The sequence below is a fragment of the Solanum pennellii genome, chromosome 11, assembly GCF_001406875.1.
Source record: "Solanum pennellii chromosome 11, SPENNV200".
Lineage (NCBI taxonomy): Eukaryota > Viridiplantae > Streptophyta > Magnoliopsida > Solanales > Solanaceae > Solanum > Solanum pennellii.
Genome location: NC_028647.1, coordinates 62,672,871 through 62,686,096, shown reverse-complemented (window position 1 = coordinate 62,686,096; position 13,226 = coordinate 62,672,871). Strand labels below are relative to the sequence as shown.

The 13,226-nt window shown below is 27.4% G+C and overlaps 1 protein-coding gene across 1 annotated transcript; it reads left to right on the top strand.

Moving 5' to 3' along the window:
• Window positions 1–5,099: 5,099 nt before the first annotated feature.
• Window positions 5,100–12,109, top strand: LOC107003293 (fatty acyl-CoA reductase 1-like). The gene is made up of 10 exons (XM_015201600.2): window positions 5,100–5,346; window positions 6,679–6,782; window positions 7,764–7,969; window positions 8,669–8,769; window positions 9,666–9,843; window positions 10,085–10,246; window positions 10,366–10,447; window positions 10,560–10,835; window positions 11,371–11,501; window positions 11,824–12,109. Exons 1-10 carry the CDS (start codon window positions 5,268–5,270, stop codon window positions 11,969–11,971), a joined length of 1,467 nt encoding a protein of 488 aa, XP_015057086.1. The 5' UTR covers window positions 5,100–5,267; the 3' UTR covers window positions 11,972–12,109.
• Window positions 12,110–13,226: the final 1,117 nt, after the last annotated feature.

Below are 13,226 nucleotides of genomic sequence, written 5' to 3'. Positions count from 1 at the left end.
ATTTTTCTATTGTTGGAAAGAAGCTAAAAATGTCTGCTTCTTAAACAAGTAGAAGTAGAAACAAAAAATTATATTTTTGAAGACTAAATTTTCCTTCCATATATACATCTTTATCAATATATCTCTTACTAATTACTAATTAATATATATCATATATTTGGTTAAGTTTCATGTAATAATTTTTTTATATAAATAAATTTTATATTCTATTTTAAGTTTATTATTATTTTATTTACTATTTTGCGTATTATTTTGTAGAATTAGAAAAAACGAATAACATTTTTGTGAGATAAGAAAAAAAAAGACTTTTCATAATACTTAAAATAATCTTAATATTAAAAGTACATTAATACTTGTTATTTTTTTATAATTTGACTCTTAAAAACGCTTTTTGTTAAAAGATTTTAATCAAACCCAATTTGCATATGAAAATACTTTTCAAATAAATTAGCCAAATACAAATTACTTTTTATTTTCAAAAATGTTTTTTTTAACAAGATATTCTTAAAAAGTACTAATGAAAATAAATGATTTTTTGACAATAACACCAAACAGACTCATAATATAATTTATAGTTTTATTTATTGATCGATCTTTGAAATAAAGATATACTATGAAAATAAAATAAAAAATACATTTTCTTATATAATTAGAGAGATAAAAGCTTAATATAAGAGGTGTCACCAAAATAGTTTAATATTAGAACATAAAAATTAACTAAATAGACCACACATAAATATGGTTAAAAATGTGGGTTACCTACATGGATTCGACTACGTCGAAAAATGGTGGGTTGATTTTAGGATATCGATAGATTCATTGAATATATCGATAGTTTAAGATTTAATAGCAGATATACATATAGAAGTATGAATCATTCAGATTCAATCGAAAAAATCAAATCAAATCAAACTGAATTGACCTTTGATTTGGATGGATTTTGGATTGAGAATTTAGTTTGTTATTTGATTTGTTAGTTTGATTTTGGAATTACAAAAAATAATAATAAAAATAATTTTTCTTATATCTTATTACTTCTGTAAAATTTAGGTTTAAAATTAAGATTTTTTTTATTTAGAATCAAGTTAGAGTTCACCAATTTCGTCCTTTTTTAGTTATCGTCTTTTATTATGCTCTAGTTTATATATTATGTTTAAACATTTATAATTGATTATTTATATACTTTTAAGTATCATGTTTTAAGTTTTATTTGTGTTTAAAATTAGAAAGTACATTTAAGAGATTCAATATTATTACGTTTCTCTTCTTATAGAAAGTACATTTAAAGATTCAATATTGTTCATAGTTATGATTGAAAATTAAATCGTATCGAAATTTGGATCAAATCGATTAAAGAAAATCAATATTTGATTTGATTTTAAATTTTGAAAATCAATATATGACAATAAACTCTAAATTTCACGGCAAGATACACAACTATTTAAAAATATAAGTAGAATAATAAAGGAAAAATTGTATATAATAGCAAACTATTAATTCAAATTAAATGCTATAATTATACTTTGATTTAATTGTACCTTATAGCGAACTATAGCTATTTTTGCCACTCTCCTTGGTGGAATCTCGCTCGCCACTCTCGTTTAGTGGCAATCTCGCTCACCTCTCGCTTTTTATACATACACAAATGTATAAAATGTGTCTGTTTGTATAAAGCGAGAGGAAATTGTATAAATACATATATTTTCGTTCCCCTCGCTCGCCACTCTCCCTAATCTTGCTCGCCACCCTCACCTCTCTCGCTTATACAAACAGAAATAAAATGAATAAATTGCATTTCTGTTTGTATAAATCGAGAGAAAATTGTATACACATGCAAATACATATATTTTCGTCCTACACACTTATAATTATACAATAAAAATACTCCCCTGTCCAGTTTCTTTTGCGTTTCTCTCTTTCTCGTTTTATACATATTCAAATTGTATACGATTTCTCTCTTTCTCGTTTTATACAATTCGATTCATGTATATTCCCTGCCCAAGTCTCTTTTGCCTTTCTCCCTTTCTCATTTTATATAAATTCAAATTGTATGTAATCGTCCTATACACTTATGATTATACAATACAAATATTTTCCTGCCCAAGTCTCTTTTGCCTTTCTCTCTTTCTCGTTTTATACAAATTCAAATTGTACATAATTTCTCTCTTTCTCGTTTTATACAATTCGTTTTATACATTCAATTGTATATGTATAGCGAATTATACATATATATGTTTGTTATGAAGCGCAATTAAGCAAAAATTTGTTATAACATAAGGCATGAATTTTGTGTTTGCTATATATGAAAATTGTCCTATTATAAAATATAGTATGAATATATATCTAATGAGGTAATTTCTCTAAAAATAAATAATGTAAATATGATGAGGCCTAACATAACATGCTTAAGTTTTGACTGATTAATAGCCCATCCATTTGTTAACTAAGTTTGTCTTAGCCTGCTCGATTCAACCTATCTAAAGTTGAGTTTATTCGATTTTAATATATATAGCCCAAATCAAATCATGAAAAATTATTTAAAAAATTGGTAAGATTGATTAAGTTGGATTGTCACCCAATATTTAGCCCATCTTAACATTTTAGCAGATCAAGACTTATTTATGTTTTTATTTATTGAAAATTTATTGAAATACACGTCTTATATTTTTTTTTATTTTCAATATTTTCTTCTGATATACCTGTCAATTTTTAATGTAATCGAGCTGCATATTATGTATCGGTTTATCTTATAATATATCGAGTTAGTTCTAATGTATCCAAGCTAAATATTATGTATTGGTTTATGTTATAATGTATCAGAGATACTCTTTAATGTATACGATCTACATATTAATGTATCTTATTTGTGTTACTTACTAAGGAATTAACGTAATTATAAACTAAAGAGGAATGAATTGTAATTTCATATTAAAACTATGTGATTTCTAAAAAATTTATCCTAATTCTTTTAACTTGTCAATTTTAATTCGTATAAACTCAACCTACTCACCCCTTTGACACTATTATTTAAGTCATAAATTTCAAAATTATACTTCTAATTTCTAAACTTCTTTTTAATCAGCTTTGATGATGCTAATACTGAGAGATTGAGAATGACAATGAAAGAACACAAGATGGATGATTTGCTCAAATTTGATCCAAGGTGCATTAATTGGGAAGATTATTTCATGAACACTCACCTTCCTGGTGCTGTTAATCACAATTTTTAGGGATTATAGATATTAATTAATTGATTAATTAATATATCTACTTCAGCATATTATATAACAATGATATAATAGTTTGCAATAAAAGATGTTCTAAAAAAGGTATTGGTGTGGTTTTCCTTTTTTTTTTTAAAAAAAAAAATGTATAAAGATGATTTGTTCATCCTTCATGTAACTAAGGAGGTTTGGACAAATGTATAGCCTTTTTAATTTGGTGATTAATACAAAGACGGTTTAATAAATTATTTTCTCTATTTACTTTTATTTGTCCACTATTTTATTAAGAAAGAACAATTTTCTCTTCATATTTAACGCTTATCCATAGTTATTTATTTCCCAAATTATTTTGTAAGATCTAATATTATACATCAATTAATAGGGATGATTTGATAAAATAATCATTAATTATTATTTTCTTAATAGACATACAAAATTTAAATATGAAAAATAAAAATTAACGGAGAGGATAATATAATTTGGTATGAATACTAAATGCAAATTTATTATTATTGCGAGTTCTTTAAATGCAAAAGTACTTCTATGAAATAGCTTACCCATCCTATTCTGGTCCCTACCAATAGATTTAATAGGAATTACATACTATAATACCCTCCCCATTTCTTCTTTCCCTATATGGATATAATAATATTACATTTTATAAGAATAATAGAGCAAATATTAAAAAAATGACCATGATGACCATAGATTTTTAACGATGATAAAAAAATATTAGGTGATTCTTTCTATTTGTTTTAGTCTTAATGGACATAGTTACTATTGCTGGTGTGAGACGATATGTGTCTCGTGAAGATAGTTGAAGTGCGCGAAAATTGATCCAGACATCACAAAAAAGAAAAAAGATGACCATAAAGACTTGGGATATAGAGAAAATCTTTTTTATCTTTCCCTCTTATCGAGAGTATAGGAAGCCGCGACGAGGAGATCAATAGAAAAAAGAGATTGATTAATTAAAGGTTTATTAATTTTTAATTTTTTTACAAATTTAAGGGGAGCTTAAGTTCGACCTATTGTTTCAGTAGTTGCTTGGCAAAAACTAAGGTTCTGATAAAAACTATACAAATTTTGCACAAATTTACAAGTGCAGCGTGATAGACAAAATAAACTATAACATCTCAACTGGATCAAAATAAGTCTTACTCTGCGATATCTTAAAAGGACTCCAATTGTATGAGAGCAACTTTGTAAGGTACGATGACTACCAATGATAGGTGAGCGTGTGCAAAAATAAACAACTCCTCGATCCATTAATTAATCACCACATTTATATTGTAAATATGTAATTAGAATTAATTCTGCCAACTTAATAGAAATAAGACCTAATACAATTCCTTATTGAAGAAAGATTTGAAGAACTACTTATCTAAAATTTCAATTAAAAATCCGATTTTTCAGTAGTCGTCTTTTTTTATTTAAATAATTATATTAGTAGCTATCCTAAAATTCTTATTGGTTATGTATTTCTCCATATTAGTAACTTTTAATTGAAACACTCACTAATTTTATATGAAAAAAGTAAATAAAAAAAATATGAAAACAAATTTGGCACATTAGGATTTAGCCCAAGTCTATGTTAATTAATTAATTAATTACACATTTAGTATTGTGAGCTAGCTAAAAGAGAGCTTTAGTTGGGCCAAACCTTTGGTACAATTGAACCCTACTTAATTATAGAGTTGGCTTAAGAAATTAATATGGACTATAACAATTATATTGGTCTCACACTATCATTTTGCCATCTCTATAGTCTATACATTCATTTTATTGATTCATTAACTCTGATATCAATTGCGTAGTTTAAAATATATTTTTAATATAATATAATATAATATTATTCATTTTAGGGCAAATCTCACATGATTTTCTTCCTATGTACATTTTTAGGCCTAGGATGAATCTATACTTATATAAAGATGAGTTCATGGATTCATATCATATATCATTTTTAATATCATTATTCACAATTTTAGAATTTAGCTTCCCATTTTTTACACTATTTTTCCCTCTAACAATATATACACAATGGAATTATCTAAAATTGAACAATTTTTAGAAGGCAACACTATTCTCATTACTGGAGCCACTGGATTCCTTGCAAAAAGTACACTTCCTTTCTCTCTCTCTCTCTCTCTCTCTCTATATATATATATATATATATATATAGTCCGAGCCTAAAGAGTATAAAATGTTAACAAAAATTCCAAAACGGTATATGAATATTTATTTTAACCAAAAGGGCAAAATCGCTGGAAGGGCAACGATTTCGCTTGCCGAAAAAAGTCTTAGCAGCGATTTTCAAAACAAATTTTTGTTAATGACTTTTTAATAAATCGCTGCCTAATCAGTGATTTCTTTAACTTTTTAAATTATTTATTAAAAAAAAACTAAGAGCAAATCGCTGCAAGGTCATCGATTTGTCTCCAATTTTTTTTTCCAATCAATGTTTTTAATTTTTTTTTTACAATTTTTAAAATTAAATTTTAAATTTTTTTAAGAAATTTTAATTTTAAATTTTTCTACTACTTATTCCAAAATAATTTTTTTAATGATTTTTTAAAATAAGTAGCAATGAAAATTTTTCTAAAAAATTGATTTAAAAAAATATAAAAGAAAATTGGAGACAAAACGCTGCACTTGCAGCGATTTGCTCCTAATTTCTTTTTTTTTTAATTTCAAATAAAAAATTAAGTAAATCGCTCCTTAGGGAGCGATTTATTAAAAAATCTTTTAAAAAAATATTTTAGAAATCACTGCCAAGGCAGCGATTTTACTTTTTCCGGCAAGCGAAATCGCTACCCTTCCAGCGATCTTGTCCTTTTGGTTAAAATAAATATTCATATACCATTTTGGAATTTTTATTAACATTTTATACCCTTTAGGCTCTGGACTCTCTCTCTCTCTCTATATATATATACGGATACGTATCATCAATTTTTTATTACTCTATTTTTAAAGAGAACGATATATTTATATGTTTGAAAATTATTTAACTTTTGATTTGTGTTGATTTTCCACATCAAAAGGAATGTCGATTATTTCCCTTCTTATATATATGGTCCTTGAACATTTTTACCTACAGTTAATTTTTGAAGTTGAGTTAAATTTGAGATATTTCAATCTTGATATCCAATATAAATCCTTATTTTATATTGTTCACACTTCAATATCCAATTCTGAGTGTATGTTCAGGGAGAAATCGAACGTTCCTATCTAGGTTGGTATGTGGATTATTTGTCTTCTAATACATAGTTTGTCGATAATTTTTACTTCAACTAACTTTTGGAGTTGAGTACTTGAATTCGGCTCATGTTTTTTTAGGTCATCTTTAATTATATAGATACATAAATCGCATGATATTTTTAAGATAATAATTTTTTTATATATATATATATATTTATTTATTAATTTCATATATATCCCTTTTGTAATGTAGTTTTAGTGGAGAAGATACTTAGGGTTCAACCGAACATAAAAAGACTATTCCTTCTTCTAAGAGCTTCAGACACCAAATCAGCCCGAAAGCGCTTTAATGTTGAGGTATTAAACATATTATTATTCTTTTTAATAAAGGCTTGTTTGCGTGCACCTCAATAATTTTATTAATTATAGCCTTAACTATATTAATATGTTATATATTATCGATAAAATATAAAATTACTTTTTCTTATTAGAATCTAGATATGTGGAAAGAAATTTCAAAAATTATTATTTACTAAAAATTTACTTTCTTCGCACAATCATAGTCATCACTATCTATTTGCATCTGGAAATCATCACCATCAAGCATCAATCAATTTTTACTATCAATCATTATCATCATTATCGATCATTGTGTATCTATCAATTTTGATGATCACTAACAACCATCATTACATGTCATAATTGTTAACCATCTCTGCAATCGTGATCATTATTATCATTCACCATCTCTTTTAGAATGTGTTTCTTCAAATAAGCAGTTTTTTTAATTACAATACCATATAAAGTAATATTTCCTCTAATATTTTGAAAGATATATTTTTTAATTAATATTTTATTTAAATTTAAATTATTACTTTTAAATAATTAAAATAAATCACATATATGCGCGTACGCATACACAAAACAAATATTGTAAATTATCGGGATAATGCACAAGTACCCCCTTAACCTATGTTCGAAATCTCAGAGACACACTTATACTATACTAAGGTCTTATTACCCCACTGAACTTATTTTATTGATAATTTTCTACCCCTTTTCGGTCTACGTAGCACTGTCCTGTGGGTCCAACGCTGGTTGACTTTTTTTTTCAAGCTAGTGACACGTAGGACGAAAAAGGGTATAAAATTACTTATAAAATATGTTCAGGGGGTAATAAGACCTCAGTATAGTATAAGTATGCCTTTGAAATTTCGGATATAGGTTGAGGTAGTACTTGTGCATTTTCCCTAAATTATCCATAAATCTTATGAAGCATATATGATTTGATGGGATTTATTTTTTATTTTTTTAAATTGACTTGCCAATTTATCACAGATTTTGCAGGCTGAATTGTTTAATGTTCTAAGAGAAAAAATAGGTACAAATAACTTAAATTCTTTGGTAGAAGAGAAGGTATTTCCAATTGCTGGTGACATTTCAATTGAGGATTTTGGAATTGAAAATTCAGAGATGAAATATGAGATGTTAAAAGAAATTGATATTATCATACACTCAGCTGCAACTACTAGATTTGATGAGAGGTATATAATCATATGATTATTTTTAATAATATATCGACAATCTCTTATATATGGACGATATCAACAAATTTCATTTAGATATTCGAATTAGGTTGTGTTTTAATTGAGTACTTGAATATACGAATAGGAACACTTCCCGTTCTAATTTTGAAAAGAAATTATGTGTGGTATCAAACGTCTATTACATAGTTAAGTTATTATCTATCTATCTATCTATCTATCTATCTATCTATCTATCTATCTATCTATCTATATATATATATATATATATATATATATATATATATATATATATATAAATCATGATACCTTCTTTAGTTACATACATTAGTTGACCTTCTTTAATTACATACATTAGTTGCAATTGGAATATACATGAGGTTTTACATGTTATTGATTGGCTAATGTGTATAATTAAAAAGAGTGATATATTTGAAATTGGTTATAACTTATCTACGCAATGAATACTTGAGAACATGCATAAATATTTTTGTGCAATTTGAGTCAGAAGTACCTAATAGAAACACTTTATTATATGCTCAAATGCTTAATCAAAACAAAACATAGCTTGAATTTCTGAATGAAATTAAATGAGAAATTTTAGAGGTTATCGATATATTCCTTAATTTTAATGCAAGAAATTTGATTTATTTCTTTATGTTTAGTTTAACTAGTATCATTTTTTTCTTCTTCTTGTAGATATGATATTGCAATGAATATCAATGTGCTTGGTGCCTTCAATGTCCTCAAGTTTGCTAAAAGATGTGCAAATGTCAAAATTCTTGTTCATGTATCCACTGGTCAGTTTATATATGATGCACATTTTGGGAGTATATATAAAATTACAAAGTAGAAAGTATATTTATCTCTTTTTTACTACTAGCTAGGAGAATAAATAAATTGAGTGTATAGTCAAATATTAAGATTACAGTCAAAATCACGTGTCACGTTTTTGTGAGTTTCATACTTAATCTATTGGAAAAATGTACAAGTACCCCTTCAAACTATGTTTGAAATCACAGATACACACTTATACTATACTAAGATTCTATTACCCCCTTGAACTCATTTTATAAGTAATTTTCTACCCCTTTTCGGCCTACGTGGCACTAGCTTGAAAAAAAGTCAACCAACATTGGGCCCACAAGATTGTGCCGCGTAGGCCGAAAAGGGGTAGAAAATTATTAATAAAATAAGTTCAGTGGGGTAATAGGACCTTAGTATAGTATAAGTGTGTCTCTGAGATTTCGGACATAGGTTGAGGGGGTACTTGTGCATTATCCCTAATCTATCAGATTTTTGTGTGTATGACTATTATTATAACACACTTCGAAATTGACTTGACCAATTGTTTAAATATATTCATCAAAAAGGCGCGTGCCAACGCTTATAAAATTTCATCCTATGAAATTGACTCATTAATTTTGAAGTGTGTTTTGATGAACAGAGTTACTGACAGTTCAACTAGAAAATACAATCACCTGATAGTTTAGGTAGAAAATTCGCAAAAGAGTGATACTCGGAAAATGTCTTAACTATTATCTCAAAATTTGACTGTAAATTTAATTTATTTATTGTGTATTATATTAACTTAAGATCTCCCACTACACTCCTAATTTTGATAAATCTTTATTACTACATTAATTTTGAGACAATCAATAAATATGTCATCTTTTATGTATTGTTTGTCTCACAGCTTATGTTGGTGGGGAAGGAGAAGGTGTTATATCAGAAAAATCATTCAATTTTGATGATTACTACATAGACATTGATGTGGAGAGGAAAGTGATAGATGACAAACTTAAGGAACTTGAAGCTCAAAATTTGACATCAAAGGAAGTGACAATGGCCATGAGAAACCTAGGCATTCAAAGGTTAGTTGAATTTTTGTAATCATAAAGACAGGGGCGGACTCAGGTTGAGCGAAGGGGTGTCATGTCTAAAGATGCCTCTTGGCAAACCAACGCGCTTAAACTTCATGTACAACCAAACATGTTTCAATAAAATGAAAGGAGGGAGTATGTCTATAAAGAAGAATATTTTATTTTAAAAACTCGATGCCCAGTCAAACAAGTTCATACTTATATTACATCAACATGACTATTGATCATTTAGGGCAAGTTTAAATGGATGGCCAAACACTTATTCCTTCACAAAAGCAATGGGAGAGATGATGTTAGGACACTTCAAAGAGAATATACAACTTGTCATATTACGTCCAACGATTATCACTAGCACTTATAAAGAGCCATTTCCAGGATGGATTGAAGGCATGAAGTAAGTTTTGTAAAGTTGATATACTTTTTCTATTTCACTTTATGTGACACGCTTCAGATTTTGAAAGTCAAACCTGTTTACAGTTAAAATTTAAACTGTTTGACTCTCGAAAATTGCAGAACATTGGATACCTTTATGTTGATATATGGTAAAGGTATATCAAATGTCTTCCTTGCTGACCCAAACACAAATGCTGATCTGGTATGTCCTTTCTATACGTGTTCAAAAAATTTTAATACGATAAAGTTATTTTCGTGTGATTTATTGCTTACATTTTGTGACAAAATGTTCATGAAATTGTAATGACATGCAGATTCCAGGTGATATGGTAGTGAACTCAATCCTTGCAACAATTGTAGCACATGGAAATAATAAATCATATCAAAATGACTTCATATATAACATAAGTTCATCTAAAGGAAATCTCTTGAAACTTGAGGATATGAGACTTTACATATTTAATTACTTCACCAAAAATCCATGGATTGACAAACATGGAAACATCATCAAAGTGAAGGAGATGACATTTTTAAGCAGCATGGATAGCTTTCAAGCATACATTTCAAGATATTATTGGCCCTTGTTAAAGGTGCGTATCGTTCTAATTTTATCGAATATCCTAAAGAGATCTCTTTGTTAAAGGTTTCTTTTCAATATAAACTTTTTAATTTTCTCTTTTTCACCATCTATGATAACTATTCTCGCTCGCTATCCTCTTATTTTTCTTGTGTATCTGGTATCCCAGATTCATGCGAATCACACTAGATACATCTAGTCTATAACTAGTGCAATTCACATGTATCATGATACATTAGAGAAATTCCACTCGCATCCCTCCTGTTCTCGCTCGCCTCCCTAGACGCTATTTCAATGTATCTGCACTGATAGCAAATATTTGCATCTAGGTGTATCTGACTTAAAGTCTGATATGAAATTATTATTTAATGAGATAAAATCTAATTATTTCAATCTACAAGGAGAATTAGTAAATATGATAGAAATATTCATATAATTAGGTAGTTTCTCCTTATTTAATGATAATAAAGTTACACTTTCACAATAACACTACTTTTTTTGTTTTTGGTAACAATAATACTTATGACTTGTTCTTTCATATGTTTTAGGTACTACAATTGGCAAATGTATTGACATGGTATTATCTTATTGATGGAACCTACACAAATTTAAAAAGGAAGATTGATAATGCCATACGTCTATCTGAACTCTACAAACCTTATGTGATTTTTCATGGAAGGTATGATTGAAATCTTGAAAATAAGATCGATAAATATATGCGATATGTGTGATAATCATTAAAAATTATTTATTTTGTCGGTGCATATATACTTTACTTATAAGTACTTATATCAATGGTCGTTGTAAAAGATACTTTACACTATCAAGTCATCTAAAAATTATCTACATGCAAGCCTCTTTAATTTAACATTTTGTGATCTGTAATCTTGAAAATAAGATAATCAGAATACCTACTACTACAATATGATAATTGGTTGACCTGATAGCGTAAAAATTTCTTACACTGACGATATATATATATATTTTTATAATTTATTCAGATTTGATGATTCTAACACTGAAAGGTTGAGAATGAGAATGAAAGATTGCAAGATGGATGATGTGCTCAATTTTGATCCAAGTTGCATCAATTGGGAGGATTACTTCATGAATATTCACATCCCTGGGGTTGTGAAGCGATTAGCCTAACGATCATATTTTTTTAAGCTGTTGAAGACATAATTACGTAAATTAAACTATATTTTTATAATAATTTTAACTATCGTTGGGATCATGAAATAATTATTGCACTATATTATAAGCTTCAGGCTTATTAGTTTTATTCAATCTACAATAACATAATTTCAACGAAATATATTCGTTACTAAGTTATCTTTAATTAGCATTTAAAATAATAAGTTCACAATAACGTAACATGTCTAGTGTAATTTCACGAATGGAGACTTAATATGTCAAGTTAGATTGACAATATCGACAAAATGGATTTATTAAAATCCATTCTAGAATAATGCAAGTTTGGTGTTAACTGATAATAATGATTAATGCAAGGTATAGAATATGGTTAATATATTTGAACGATAACAATGATTAATGCAAGGTATAGAATATGTTTAATATATTTGAACAATAATAATATTAAGGGAATAATCTATACTAACACCTATAATATTAATGTAATGGTAAGTACATTATCTCAGCTAAATCCGCACGTACATGAACCAAAAAGAATATTTTAAACTTTTTTCTTATTCCATAGAAAAATCCCCAGGTAATCAATCCTACAGGTGTTTCTGGAGATATTTTGATGAAAATTTATCTGCTGATTTTATTACTTGGAAAATTATTTGGGGATTAGTTGCTTTGAAATTTGTTGGGAATTTATATTTGGGGATTTATGTAGGAATTTTATTACTTGGAAAATTATTTGGGGATTAATTGCTGTGAAATTTGTCGGGGATTTATATTCGGGGATTGACCTAGGGATTTTATTATTTGGAATATTATTTGGGATTAATTTGTTGCGTAATTTTCTGGGGATTTATATTTGGAGATTTACCTAAGAATTTTATTACTTGCAAAATATTTAGAAACTTTTTGCTACAAATTCAGCTGAAAATTATTTTTTGAGAATTTACGTAGGAATTTCGTGACTTGAAAAATTAACAAATTATATAAAAGAACATTACAATAACATTAGTAAAGTAATTTTAATAGGAAAATTTTCAAATCGAAGATAACAAATAACAAACAGAAATAAAAAATTAAACTAGCTAGTGAGCACGTACTCGGATTAAAAATAGGTGCTCAAGGAAATTAGTTTGTTGACTCATTATTGAGATTGTTGAACGGTCATCACCAAAAGAGAAATCAAAGAGGTGAGAATTCGTTATCCGAAGATGATAGAGAAGTAATATGTATCTTCACGACCTGAACAAGGGGAATA

Excerpts from the sequence above, each read along its gene's own strand:
- LOC107003293 (XM_015201600.2), top strand. The coding sequence starts at position 5,268 with ATGGAATTATCTAAAATTGAACAATTTTTAGAAGGCAACACTATTCTC. Across the intron at positions 10,247-10,365 it reads GGATGGATTGAAGGCATGAA|AACATTGGATACCTTTATGT; the intron begins GTAAGTTTTGTA and ends CGAAAATTGCAG. Across the intron at positions 10,836-11,370 it reads ATTATTGGCCCTTGTTAAAG|GTACTACAATTGGCAAATGT; the intron begins GTGCGTATCGTT and ends CATATGTTTTAG.